Genomic DNA, 15,665 nt, shown 5'->3' on the forward strand with positions numbered 1-15,665 from the left:
TATTTCCTTGAATCACTCAATAAGTTTGATTCATCCTTAACAAAGTTGCTTAAGTATAATTTTACATCTTCCTGGGCCAACTGGAATATTTAATATATTTTACATTATCTTTCCACTACCATATATATATAAAATCATGAATTGGGTAAAAATTAATGTTCAGTGAACTTTGCTGAGGAAAAGGTAATTGGGAATCATTAAACATTATAAATTTTTGGGAGAATGCAGATACATTAAGTAATTATTGTTCAAGAAATTTTAAATATCTCTTACCTTATTTTTGTATTGGTTTCGGTGACACTGTCAACTGCATAGAGAACACCACAGACCACAAACATTTCACCGACTTTGTGGTGATCTATGCTAATGTTCCACATGTACTCTCGCTTAAGGGTCACTGCATCCAGTTTCATGACAACTGTATTGTTTGAAGGTGGTGGCAATCCATATATCACCCAGAGGCCATTCTCATCTGTAGAAAAGTCTAGATAATTGTAGTCTGTAGTGTAGAGGTAGTTCGCTCCTCCACCAGAGTGGGGCGCGTCGGGTGCCTCAACACCAGCATAGGATTCTGTTGTTAGGTCAAATCGGATGACTTTTGATTGGTTCAACTGGTTGTAGTAGAATGATCCGTTGTAAACCACATGAGAGTTACCCTAGAGGATAAAAAATAGTTAAAATTTTATTTGAGGGTACACAGGATTGACGAGCTTACTAATCATTCTTTAATTCAGCAATGGAAAATGCATTAAAATTAATTAACAAAGACAAAAACCGTTTTTTTCACCAGATGACACCATTATCTAATGAGTATTTGGTTAACTTATAAGCTTGTAGCAGTAAATATATGGAGCACCAAAATACATTATGTAAATTCATGAACTAACACTTAAAATGTAGAAATTAAATTTAATTTTTTGCTTCTTCTTTACCTTAATAATATGAGTGTTAATGTATTTTCCTTTATTAACTGAAGTTTATTAACCACACCATAATTTTGAAATTCAAAAGTAGCAGTTGTATTATGAGAAAAACAAAATTTGCACTTTTCCACAGATTTATTTGTAACGTACAACGCATTTCAGTTCATCGAACCATCTTCAGGTACAAGATATGATTCAACTTGTGATACATCATATTTATACCTGTTTGAGGAAGGGAGGGGGAAGAAAAGAGTGAGGAGTAAGGTAAGCAGGGACAAGGAGGGAAAATCTGGAAAACCCAAAGAAACAGGGGAGACTAAATAAATGGAGAGATAAATAGAGGGGGGGAGATAAGCACTCGTGATCATTACTTGAGATGACGGTGGCAGGTAGCTGTTATCCTGGCGGTAGGAAGGAGGGAAAAATAAAGAAGGGTCAAGCGGCCTTCCCGCTAAAACCTTCTTTATTCTTCCCTCCTTCCTACCGCCAGGATACCAGCTACCTGCCACCGTCATCTCAAATAATGATCACGAGTGCTTATCTCCCCCCCTCTACTTATCTTTCCATTTATTTAGTTTCCCCTGTTTCTTTGGGGTTTCCATACTGTGGAATAAAGCACCTGTTAAAAAAGTTTGTTTTTAAATTTGACTCATTTTCTACTAAAATGACAACAGAGACAAAAACGACTGGGCGTACCTTGAACCCTGGCTGCAAGGTGTAATTCTTTGAAGGTACATCCTTGCGGAACATAGTTTTATTGGCGTATTCGTAGAGGCGGTGGTTATCCCCTTCTTTGGTTACCCAGAATTTGTCGGCATCCGATTCACTTCTCGGCATCGGGTCTCTCATCCATCCTCCATATGTTGCATCAGTATATCGCAGATACACAGGCTTCCCAACGGCATAGAGAACGCAGTCTATGAAACAGAACACAGAGTATCAGATGGAATTAAGAGATGAGTGACATTAAAATATTCTGATAGAAATCGTGTACGCCACTGCAATGGCAAACCCTAAAAATACGATCTACAAAACAACTTAACACAAGATTTCATGGAATTTATGGGACATCAGAGAGATGCCGTTGTCTGTTCATTACTTTGTATATTTCGCCCAAATAAAGACCTCCATATATCTATCTATATTTGATATCATTAATTTTTAAATGTTTAAACTCGTGTTCATTTAAATCAATTATTAGGTCTATATTTTGTGCCAATCAACATTTTAACTAATTTGGTTTTAATCAATGTATTTTAACACTATAGAAAAATCAGCTTTTATATTAAGGAAAGTTAATAGTAAATGCCCCGAATTTTATAGGGATAAAAATTTCAACATGTACTTAATGGAATGTTGCCACAATGTCCATGATGAAAACCAAATATAAACAGTAAAACAGCTGAATACCCAGCCAAGGTCGCCCTTGGTCTAATCAACCCGTGTTGATTAGACCAAGGGCGACCGACATATCCCCCTTGCTCTCCCACAAATAAATACATCAGTGGTAACCAAAGCAATCATGAAGCTGATGCGACTTAAATTTTTCCGCCGGCTGACTGCCCTTGGAAAGGAGGGTTGGGCCAATTTCCAGAAATCGAACCCTGAGGCATTTACCCTAACCCTAAAGTCGGTTTCCTCTTCATCTCCCATCACAACTTCTATCCCTCTCCCTCTCTCTCCACCACACGAACTTAAGCCAGGGAGTGTAAGGGAGCGAGAGAGAGAGAAATGACAGAAATGGAGTAAGGGAGAACGAAAGAGAGAGAGAGTGAGAGACAAGTAGAGGATAGAGACCTTTCATGCAAATTCAGAGGAAGCCTCCCCTTCTCTTACCCAACGTCCTGTTCGGCAGTCCCGGGAAGGTCTCGTTGCCGAAGGGCCTTATCTCCATGCGCCCGAGGAGGTCGAAGAGGGAGATACCACCCTCTCGGCATTTGAGCTCCTTGGGGGTGGAGCAGTTGGGGCAGGGAGCGGGAGGCGGGCACAGGTCCTCCAGGGTCACCTGGTCCGGCGGCCTCTCTCCGTACACCACCACGCCTTGACCACCTGGCGTCATCGAGTTCTGGAGAGGCGGCGGAGTGGCCAGATTCGGATCTATCTCTGCGAAGAGGGAAGAGGATGGTGGTTGATTTAGCCGGAGGGTTGCGCACGCCCAGGGAAATGACCCACCCTTCCACTCCTCGTTTAATTTGTTTCGAGAAGATCGGGAAACGATGTGCAGCGTCCGAGGGAAAGGTGCGGGGATGGGCCAAAAACTCCTACCGACTCCGTCTGGCGAAAGGTAAGGGTGCACGAGAGAACCGAAGGGTTTGAGTTTAGGCACCAGGCTTACCTACGCGCGTTACTGAAGTGAAATTTTACCTCAAGGAAATCGTTGAAGTAGACAATCGGAAGGATTAAGCCACTGCCTGTACTGGTTAAGTCCCTCTCGAACATAGGCACTACCAGGCTTCGACGAGGTGTGATTCTTGACTTAAAAATGTCAGAGTGATTAAATATGCAAAATGGTCTGATAAAATTGAAGGAGATATAAATCTGTGTCGAAACATTTGCATAATATTTGTCTCAGGTTATTATGTATTATTTTTCTCACATATTCTAATATCATTTAAGGGTTTCATTCATTATTGCGATCATACTCTTTACATGCAACATTTATTTTAATCGTTATGTCAAACTTGAAAACAATTTCTTTAATTGTCGGGGAAAATTTAAAATTAAGAGTAACAGTTTATGAATGCAATCATAAATTTCGAAATCCGATGAATCATTATCTAACCTATTTAGTCTAAAATTTATAATAATTGTGGGTTGGAATAAAATATTTAAAATTGAAATTCCCTTTAAATATGTGTTTAATTTTTTATAGAAAAACATGTTTAAATATAACTTAAAAGAAGGAATTATTCCTATTTCTTAGCCTTGCAATTAAAAGAAATTATGCAATCCTGCAAGTTATACTACCCGCAATTAACATAAGGCTTCTAGTTGCCTACTCTACAGGATGACATGTCTTAAGAATATTATATTATTTAAAATTCCAGTTTCATTGAAAACAGTAAAGGAAGTTTATTTATCGGAAGTCGTAACATTTTTTTAAAGATTGGAATGCAAAGTAGGTAATATTGAATGATGAAGTTAATATTATTTTTTTCTTAATGCCAAAAGTTAAGCTCGCAATTCAACAAATAACAGCCTTCTGAATAAAATCAGACACATGCTTTATTCATTTCTTATTTGAAGTCGTGAATAATTGATATATAAAATTTTTATATCACGCCATAAGTTGCTCAACATATTAATATACATTGCCAATCTTTTAGCATAAATGTATTCCCTTCAAAAAGTTTTTTAATTATGCTTCCCTGAAAGATGAACATTTATTGTAATACTCGTAATCAACGTTAGCCTGATAAAGAAAGTCTTTTGTCATCCACCATTAAAATGCGGTCAAATTCGATACCATGATTTCAAAAGTGATATTACTAGATATTTAAGTTTAAAATATATATATATATATATATAGTGGGTCGCGGTAGTCCAGTGGATAGAGCGTTGGACTGCTGACCGGAGGGTCCCGGGTTCGATTCCCGGGCAAGGCACTCTGGCCACCTGCGGCTTGACCCAAGCTAAAGTGATTTTTCGGGTACCAGGTCTTCCTGGGAAACCATAACAGGCACAGGGAAAGGAACTGGCCCCCCTACCCTGATGTGTGAATTTTACACGCCGTATAGGGCTTAGTACTGGGTGATCTCTACCATCACCTACTAAACCGACCTTCGGGTTGATTACTGTGTTTATGGTTTATATATATAAGGAAAAGGGATGGGAACACATATAAAGGACGAACACAGTAGAGGTGGGGAAGGGGGAATCAGGAAGATCACAAGTGTAAAAATATATACTAGACTGGGACTTGAACTCCGGATCTTTCCACTTGCCGGGCGGATGCTCTTAACCATCGCAGATCGACTGAAGCATCGCAGATCTCAGTGTAAATTACGTTTCCTGAATAGCTCAAGTGAGAAGAGCGAGGAATGTTTTTTTTAAACTCTTCCGCCTATTTATTAAAACCCAAATGCCATTATTGCCAAAAAATTCATATCTTCTTAAAATTCGTGCGAAATAAGGAATGCCTCCACATTTCACAAACTATATGTATAAATGGAAATATTAAAGCGGTAATTTATGATAGATAGCCTTTTTACTCGAGTTCCTCTATAATATCCTAGTCGTTGTTTCCACTCGCTTATAATTCCGGTGATCGTAGAGTGGTCCTTTTCGGGCAAGTAGAGTAAATTTTCCAGTTAAAGTTATGATTAGCATGTTCATCTTTTCAAACTTACACAGCGATCATTCATCTTTACTCGTGAGAATTCTCACCAGAAAATGTTTCAATGATTTTTTCCGAAAAGAAATAAAAGTCGCTAGAATTTCCCAAAGTATTTAATATTTTAATTCCTTTATCAATCCGTAGTAGCGCATAAGTTACGCTTTTGACATTGTAAACATCTCAAGACGAAATACTCATAAAGCCTGAAGATGTATCCTACAGATAGATCGCGAACGAAAATGAACTAAATTTACAAAAATGAAATAAAATTTATAAAATATCTTAAGATCACACAAACAAATTTCTCACGATTCATGGGATTAATTTATATTTCTGCATATTTTCTGGTCTTTTGAGTGAAATAAGAATCCCAAATGCCGAGGCGCTACAAAGCATCATGCCCATTAATTTATCAGGAATTAATACGAGGGGGCATTGGAAAAAATAAACAAGGAGACAAAGGAAAGGAATTTTAGGTGAATACCTTAAGCGTTCCTTGATTTATACCGCTGTTGAAACAAAATTTAACCTTAATGCCGCTTGAGATGACGATAAATTCACGAGTTTAAGATCCTTCATGTTTAATCCCAAGATCCATGGGCCGCGTCTTAAAAACCTCGTTTAATAAAAAAACAACTTGTATTCCTAACTTCTCGAAAGTATATTTGGTCTGAATTCAGGTTTACTGCATTATTCGGCCGGTAACTGAAACTACGTCTAAGTGCATCCAAATGCTTACTACAAGAGGTCTTCCCCATATTTCAAACTGTTTAACGTCCTTAATGATTGAATAAATTTTATCCGACTACCATATATTTTACATGGAATTGAGCCTACGTTTTGAAAAATGTAAGACTTCTAGAAAAGAAACCTTTTAAAAAGAAATCATGTTCAATAAATTAATCTCTATTTACTCAAGAAATAATATTTGACGCTTTAAAAGCTTTGAAATTCATATATGCGTTAAAATTGCGTTCGAGTGACATGGTCAGAATCATTTTCAGTCACTCTACTTTGATTAGTATTCAATACGATTCACAAAAATAAAGTTTTACTCAATCAGTTTATCACAAATAATGAAAAGTACTCAAATCATAAATTATATAATATATATTTTTTCATTTATATTAGTCGCGCCTTTGTTAATTCTAAGGCTTTTCTTTGAAGTCTTATTCATAACGCTGGTGAATTAACAATTAGGGAAAACAAATATTTAAAAAAATAGAACCACTACGGTCTTCTTGGAATTCGTTAATAAATAGTTATTTCGAGCAACGTTAAGTTTAATTGCAAATGTGGAAGTTTAGGCACTTCAAACGATGAACGAAAAGTTTTCTTCATATGTCAATTAAGGATCGAAAGGAATGGGGAGGACTCAAAACCATTATGTGAATTAGTTAAACATGTCTAAAATCTGAAACGCTATTGGAGATGCCAGCTGAAAAAGGAGCTCAAATTTGATTTATACTACTTAGAATCCGTGTTATGTAAAAGTGGAACAATCTTGAAATACAAGGACAATGTTTTCATATCAAGAAAAGTATGTGAATGCTCTCTTTAAAATATCTCGAAAATAAAAAGCTTTCAAGATGCATGCTGGAATTAAATATATGATTAAATTATTTTGAAAAAGGCAGGCCATATAATAAATGTACATGCCTATCTAACACTAGAAGAGTATTTATACATGTACATATATACAATGATAGACATTGCCAAGTATATACCTATTCGAGTTCAGGTTGAAACCAGAACTCGAGTTTATTCAGGTTTAATTAGGTACCTTTCGGTTCACGTTTTGTAAATAAGTCGTTTTTAATAACTCTTTATAACGTTTTTTCAGTTTTGATTGCTAGAATCACACTTAAAGCCATACAAATGCATTTACCATGGCTCATGATGCAGGGCACTGTAAGGCAAACTGCGAAATTCACCCGCGAAGCTGCTCAAATTACGTGGATTGCGGCTGCTTACAGGTAGTTAGGTTTCCCAAGGGTCGAGACGGGCCATGTTACCATGCATGTTCACGTTCAAAACACGATTTACAACTTCGACATCTCGATTAAATTGCTGGTGTGCTGTCAACGAGACTTAGTCGACTAAGAAGAGACTCGGAAAATATTTTATACTCATGAATTATACACTTTCTTTACACTCGCTTTACTGTGATTGAGTAATTTATTTCAAGCTAAGTTTTTATTTACTTATTCTTGCGTTTCTCTAAGGCTGTCGCATAAGTTTTTACTAGGTGTATAATTTTATGAAACTGTAATTTAAAAGAAGATAAATTCACCTGAAAAGTGACTCAGGCAAACACGACCTCTTGTCGAAAAGAAAATAAAAAATACCATAGCTTTAAATACTCCCATTGATATTCCAAAAAGGAATGAAAAAATGTTCGCAGAGAGCCAGCGAGATACAATTTGTAATTAAACTATGGACGAAATTTTATTCAACTCTCTGATGATGAAAGGGAAATTAAAAAAAAATTCAATTTTCGAGTACACGAAGAAAATGTATTCACCCGGAGGAAAAATGATTTTTGTCCTTGAATTTTCAGAACGTTAACTTGCATAGCCGTCAGTTTCCTTCCCCTTCAGTTTGTAAGTATCCTTAGTTGAAATGCGAGTACGCGAGCTCTCTCAACTCGAAATGAAAATAATTCCAGCGAAGCAAAGAGAAATCCATATTGTGGGAGCTAGATCGAAGGTGGGTGCAAAGCCCTATATGGTGTTCTCCACCGCCGTTTCTCATTCCATGGAATAAAGTTCTTCTCAATTGGTTTGCGCCTACTGCATAGTGCAAAGTTTTCATTGCTACCTCGAAAAGATTCTGAGGATATTTGCTGTGGGGGGGCTGAAGGGGATATTTGCTGTTCCACAGTTTTGAATTCTCTACGCACGAGACTAATTTATGAAGTCATTACCGAGTGTAGACAGAAAACCAGTGTTAAGACGGTTTATAAATTAATTACTGGTGTTCGAAACCACTGCTTTGCCCACTTCTCCACGGAGCGATTTGAAATTTCTTCCAAATTTAACTTCCCATTATTCCCGAACTCTCTAAATCTAGCGTAAAATATTAACTTAGGTTTACATTTACTACCATAACAACCCTATGCATATGAAAAACAAATGTTTTTGTTACTGTGACGAAGTAATGATAAGGTTCCTGATTTCATATCCAATTTAAATTATGGACACGAAGACACGAAGTAAAAAATAACACTAAGTCCTTCAAAACACTAAGTGCGGTCAATGTGTATGTGCCTTCACGTTTGTAACCGAAGTGCGGCTCACAGAGTATTCCAACTTCGTGCCAAATTAATGTTTTGAATTGCTTTTTTTGGGACCCGACCGTGATATTGGACGCTGTTCCAACAGCCGTTGTACGGATTCAATCCCCGTGAAGTGTGTGCTATTTTTTGTGGTTGACGAGAGTAGATTGAGAAGTATTTATCTACTCGGGAAAGCAGTTTATAAAAAAAACTATTGCTGGCTGTTATTGCGAGCACAAAATTTTAAATTATTTTGGTGGAAATAATCCGGTCAAATTAAAGAAAAAATGTTTTAATTGCCACAATAATGATGTAAAAGGTTGACTAAACCTTTCTTAACAAAATTTTTCTTGTAAAAAGAGATATCTAGAGCACCTGGTCTCACGATATGATCAAAGCAATGCCACTTCTAAAAGATAGAATGACAGCAAGTACAAATGGGCCGAGCCCACAGCGATGGTTTGCTTCCTTCCGCTCCGCGAGAATGGCCGTCGAAACCAATATAACTAGAATGCGCGGAATGGATTTTTTTTCAAGTCGACCACCTTCAATAGAAAAAAATCTGGCGATTCTCACAAGGGTAAGCCAAACTGTTTGGTGATCTCATTAGGATTCCACAAGTCCTTTGTAAAAGAGATTTTTTAGCTACGAACACGCCGTGCATAACTTTTTACCCTCAGTTTTTGAAGTGTAATGTAATATATATTACACTTCAGTTTCATTGTGTGTGTATATGTATAAATATATAAATAAATAAATATATACATATAAATATATAAATAAATAAATAAATATATAAATATATAAATATAAATAAATAAATAAATAAATAAATAAATAAATAAATAAATAAATAAATAAATAAATAAATAAATAAATAAATAAATAAATAAATAAATAAATAAATAAATAAATAAATAAATAAATAAATAAATAAATAAATAAATAAATAAATAAATAAATAAATAAATAAATAAATAAATAAATAAATAAATAAATAATATATATATACATACATACACACACACACACACTCACACACCCAACCCTTTAATCTCGATTTATTAATGTGAGCCATTTTAAATGGATACGGTTTATCGAGGTTCATTAAAGTTTCTTTTTTGGTTCTTTGATCATAGGAGACGAATTTTTGTATCGGGGAGTTGAGACCCTTGAGGAGCATTTTGGCCTCATTTACGAAGTTGAAAGATACGGGTAGTGATGTATTGAAGGGTTAACGTAGTCAGAGATGTGATTTTAGCAGTTCTCCATAAACCCAATTCGGGTTTTCTTTTTTCCCACTTCTATTCGGGAGCTACGTTTCACGTGTTTTTCCTTTGCTGATGAATTTGTGCATGACAAAACAATACGAATATGAAAATAATAATCTACGAATCGGAAATTCATAGTATTACAGTTCTGGAAGCTAAAAGCTAGTGACTAAACTGAAGACGACTCTTAACTGATAAATGTGTTAGTCTAATCGTGATTTCATTCATTGAATCGAACGATAAATTAATATTGGTTGACATGCGGGTCCTTCATTTAACGTTCCAAATTATAGCGTGCACTTTTGCATTGGCAGCTATGACGAAAGAAGCTCAAAAATTTATTGAAACTTGATTAAATACATTATCAGATAGCAACTAAGTTATCAACAATAACATGGATCACTAATGTATTTAACGTCAGGATTAACCATGATAATTTTGTGCTTTAATTTCTCCGACCCGAAAGATTTGAACCAAATAATCACAAAACCTCGAATGTTGGTTAAGATGATGCCATTCAAATAAAGGATCCGGCTTTGGCCGAAAGTGACTTCTTGAGGGAGTGGGCACACGATAGGCGTAATCTTTGACCTTCCAGGTGCTCTCCTGAATAACTCAACCACTATGTGAATTCACCACTTTATGCCAGCGAGAGTGGGAGTATGATAGCTACCACCAGACATTCGATACTCCTCGTTGTCGAGGTCATACTACTGTGAAGGCGAGGACTAATGGGGCGTCGCTGCGTGGCCGAAGGGTCCGGAAAATCCGCGTGGCACCCAAAACAGCCGTCTGCCCTCCCAAGAGGGCAGAGGAATAGGCGGGAAGGGAGCCGTCGTAGGAGGGTTGCCATAAAAAATGTTCAGATCGAGGCAAGACGACATCATTATCGGATAGGGAGGGGGAAGACAAGGCTATGGGCGAATTTAAAATTGTTTTCGCGGAGAGAGGCTGGATCGTGCTCATGTCGGTCTCCCTTCTCTCTCCTATCCTTCCGAGGCGAGATAAAAACCCCGCGACAGTTTTTCCGAAACAATTGAATGCCCGTAGCTCGGAAGAAACCCACGCGTCGTAAAAACGAAGAGCGGAAGATAGAGTTAGATAAATAGAGAGAGAGGGGGCCTCTTTTATCTATTTATTTTTTTCTCTGTATCTCCGGTCGCGGGAGAAAGGATCCCGTATTGGAGGATCAGTCGGAGGAATGAGTTTCGTCTCCCGTTCTCCTCACGCGTTTAATGTCCAAGGGGGTGGGATAGGGGCCGCCGTGGTGTTTTATTTTTTTATTTTTACGGTGAGGATCGTCCCGGGAGAAAAAGCGATGAAATTTTAGGGGAGGAGGGGACGATAAAATCCACGGGGCAGAACCGATTTCACGGAATCTAGTTTTTGAGTCCCCTCTCCTCCTCACTTGTTCCTTGCGCCAGGTACGAGGCAATACCATCGAAATGTGCGGCTGATCCGAGGCGGGAAGGAGGAGATTCGGTCATTACGTTTGTTTCCATCCGACGGGTAATTTTTTACCCACCCCCATCGGAGTTTTACTGCGGGCGAATTTGGAAGGGAACCGGGTCACCGATCATCTCACCCATAAAGGTACGCGATCCGACGTCGATGGCGCCAACTCGAACGCTCGAGCTTTATGAGGATGATGCACTTTTGGGCGTTGATATTTCATCCCTCCGGCATGCGCACGCCAGAGGAGTGGAACCGGTCAGACGTGGGCTCACTTTGTGTCTCGGCGCGGACTAATTGGAAAATAACGACAAACGAGCGGACTGAAGTGCTCTCAATGGGAACTCCATGAAGTTTATGCGATTGAATCGAATGAGAGTCCCTCCGTCCCGTCGCTCACAACCCGGCAAACATTTACGGTATCCATTCCGAGAGGAATCGCGCACTCCACTTTATCGACTACACATTCTCGCGCACTTATTGCTTTCATTTTAATATTAAATCTTTCACTGCGTTGGGCTTGTTTGTAACTGTCTCAGCCGTCTTGTACTCTTGACGCCAGTAAACACCCATTACGAAGCAAGCAGAATAGAATGCGGGCATTTGAAACCTGCGTGCATACCGATAAAACAAAAATGAACTCAATTTCAATGAATAATACACATTCTCACCAAAACAAAACGCCAGTTTTCCGTCGTTAGATTAAAAGTTATTATTTTATACATGAGTGCCGATATCAGAGCTTATTTAGAACCATGCATTTGGTTAAATGACATAAAACAAATAAAATCATGAAAAACGTTGAGGAGAGACATTCTCAAGCGCGGCCATATGAGGAGGATGGGCAATCAGAGATGATCCATAACTATGCCTACATATTCAAGAGAAGAAGTGGAAGGTTCAAATACACTTGGAAAACAGGAATTTAGTTAGTTTTGGAAGTTAAAGTATGGATTTAGGTGGTGGCAGAAGGTAAGATGGCTAACGGAAGAAGATACACCAGACCAAGAATGCTGGAAGCGGGAAGCGACGACAGTTTTAGGCCTTCCGTAATCAATCGTCAATCATTATTTCTCAGAAAAAGGGTGGCAATTCTAGATTCTTGACTTCTGATAACCGTCCAATCCAAAGCAAAAGGCTATGAGGGTGAATTCAAAATCATCTTTTCTCTTATTTTCCTAGTCATGACATGAACGTTTTAATGACAAAATACAAGTATTCTCATCTCAAATTTTTTCCTTACCCTTTTTCTTCATTTACATTTTTACGTTGTACTGTGACGAAACATAACCTGATATTACTTTTGTTCAGTGTAAAGAAAAGTATTATTGAAGATATTTGCGTCATGGAAGCCAAGCTTTGATGAAAAAAGAATGAAAAAGAAGCATGGCATTCCGTTACAGGGCCTGGAAGATGTTATCAATACACACAGTATTCAAAAGGTCAACGAGATTGAAACTTGAGCCTATTTACAGGGAAAAGCACACATAGCCTTCGGAAAGGAAAAACTGAAGCCAAAGATAAAATACTTGGAACATATATTGATGAATTATTAATAAGTATCCTTAATAAACAGCATTCAGGATGCCAATTTCGTTTAAAATAAAAAAAAAATCTTCGTTTATTTAGTGGAGCTTCTAGCTCTTCAACGATGCTGAACATAGAGTTGTTTCATTCTAGATGTTGGGAGAGATGTTTGCTTTGATTATGGTGCTGCCTGCACAGAGACCACGGATAGATTGACTTCCTGCGACATTAATGCATATTTTATAGGATATCATTAGAGTGTCCTTCTTTCTGAAGACAGAATTAAAGAGAAAAAGAAAAGAAAAAGGGAAAGGAATTATTTACTCTGAATTCTAGGGAATTTTCTCTTCTTGTCAGTTCCCATCTACCTCCACAAAATCTCAAATATAAGCTGTTCCTCCCATTTCACACTCGCTTAACATTCTCCCTTCCCGTATCTTACTCCAGCTGTCTTTCTTACTTATTGTCTTCATGAAGTATTTTCTGTGCCTCCTACCTATCTATGCTAGGCTGCTCTCATGGTTTGCGTCTTATGAGGCGTCAAAACAAGTTTTTAGCATAAAATACATAGTGATCATAGAAATAAACCACTGCTGTAACTCCTCTTCATTATTTAACTTTAATAAATGTTAGGAGATTGTTTATTAGGTGGTAAATTCTACCACAATGGATGGCTATTACTTTAAAATTATAGCAAAATAAAATTATCAAAACAGCAAAAATAATTCCGATTTTAAAATATTAATGATTTTGGAAGCCATTAGTTCGAGTCAATAAGATATATTTCATCACCAGGGGATACTATGTTGTGTTCAGGAATTAAAAAATATTTCCCCCACTCAGGTGGTCATTGCTGGTCAGTAGGGCAAATAATTTCCCCTACTCACCGTAATTTTTTTTCAGCAGGTCCGGATAGTCTGACGGAAACAGAACTTGACGTCAAATCAAAGAGACACGGGTTCGATTCCCTTATCAGTAGTGGGTGCTGGGGAAGCACATATTAGATTATCAGCTCATCTGCATATATAGTACAACGCGATCTCGTCTGTCGGAGCAACTTAAAGCGGCTCTCGCATCACTAAGTGAGTATATAGGAATATAAAACACTTTTTATTTGACTTAATGAATTTCAAATTAAAATTTAATTATCACGCTAAAAGTCACAGCAATAATATTACATTGTTACTGTTTAACGATGTTATTTATACGTCTTTAAAATAATTAATAAAGCATGATCGTCCTACTGGCGTGTTGGGAAACTTGACGCACACTAATTTGCGTTGTTTTAAGGTCTGATAAGAACGCAATATTTATCACCACTTGTAAAAATCAACTACTGAGTTATATTTGATTTGAATATGTCGGATGGTTCTCATAAAGAACTGAATTTTACTTATTCACTAATTAAAGACAGCAAAAGTTCTTCAGACAATAATGATAGACGAATGAAAATAACTTTAAACAGAAATGAAATGACAAACGTCCGACGTTTTCTGAGTCAAGGGACAATTTTCCTCTTCGAAACGGGAAATAAAATATTAAGACTTCAAGGGCTTACATTTCCAAAGGTCGCGTGAAATGTGTTTTTATATTTTTTCAAGAAAAATAAAATATTATATTAACCAATGATAAATGAATTAAAAAAATGAAGTATTGAAAATGAAAAATAAATAACTCGGCTTTTCCACATTGAACCCGTTTCTCTTTGGAAAAGCCAAGTTATTCGCTTTTCATTTTAAATGTGAAGATTTTCCGCCAAGTCACGCTAGAAAGAGTTTTATTTAAAAAATGAAGTATTTCTAAATAATTTAAATACTAATGTTTTGTTTAACTTTTCATCATCGTCCATTAGAGTCAGTGTTAAGCCTACAGTCCATTTTATGAAGGAATTCTGGAGAAACAGCGCGGGATACGAGGATAAAATAAATATATCTTCAAAATTGTTATGTTGAGACATCCAAAATATTTCAGTCATTCGAAATGGGGTAAAAATGACTACAATGATTATTGATCCAATGAACAATCAATATATTTACCGGGGCAATAATTAACTCACCATGCACCTCTATTTCACTTATTACGGTTTTCTTTGCCTTAAACTTTACTCTGGAAATATGAATTTTTTATATTTGGCACTAATTTTGCGTTATCTCGCAGGTGAGTGGCTTTTTTAGACTAAGAACTGATGGGGTAATGTCAAATAACTCTGGTTGGGTAGTGAAACAGATGATGGGCAGATATAGTGAAATGAAGGAATTTGCGAGTTTAATAAAATATAGCTTAGAGAAAAATGACCACAGGGAACATTGGAACTCACAAAAGACCGCATTTGCCTACAAACGCCATAATTAAAAGGGGAGAACTTGTTGCACAGCTATAAGGTTTAGAAATTCTCTTGAGATCTTGAGTGAATGCTTGATTCGTATTTAGTACTTTCCTCTGAATAATGTTTTTGCCGTAAAATATAAAAAATTAAAACAGTACCGTAATATTAGCGCAAAGGGACCACGAGGAAAATCCTTTCGAAGCAACTGATAGACCTGAACATTTTTTTACAGTCGTTCATCATTCAATTACCAACTTACTCCCAAAAAATATTTAACATAATCTCTTTTTTGTGGTACTCCATTAAATTGAAATAAAACCAAAAGGACAATTTGATAAGCTAATTTTATATGGCATATCAAAAATAAGTTAATTTAAAGATAAAGAATTGAGATGAGAGTTTAGAGACAGTTTTAAAACTAAAATAAAATAACATACATTCATTACACCATAAGGGTATCATAAGATGATATTTTTCAGTGAAATACTGGCAATGGAATTCTTTCTGTCGCAACCCCGAAGCGTATTTCCTCAGAAGACATTTAAACCCACAA

The 15,665-nt window shown here is 36.8% G+C and overlaps 1 protein-coding gene across 1 annotated transcript in view; it reads right to left on the reverse strand.

Annotated features, from left to right (window-relative positions):
* The window catches only part of LOC139693796 (uncharacterized), a 985,124-nt gene that overhangs the window by 3,825 nt on the left and 965,634 nt on the right, over positions 1 to 15,665 (reverse strand). The window contains exons 10-12 of the mRNA XM_071592080.1: positions 2,760 to 3,026; positions 1,620 to 1,840; positions 274 to 656 (exon numbers count right to left, since the gene is read on the reverse strand). Coding sequence (XP_071448181.1) covers positions 274 to 656; positions 1,620 to 1,840; positions 2,760 to 3,026 — 871 coding nt within the window. The remainder of the gene's footprint in view (positions 1 to 273; positions 657 to 1,619; positions 1,841 to 2,759; positions 3,027 to 15,665) is intronic.

The sequence above is a fragment of the Hetaerina americana genome, unplaced genomic scaffold (genome assembly GCF_022747635.1).
Source record: "Hetaerina americana unplaced genomic scaffold, ioHetAmer1.1.p SCAF_1, whole genome shotgun sequence".
In the NCBI taxonomy this organism is placed as follows: Eukaryota; Metazoa; Arthropoda; class Insecta; order Odonata; family Calopterygidae; genus Hetaerina; species Hetaerina americana.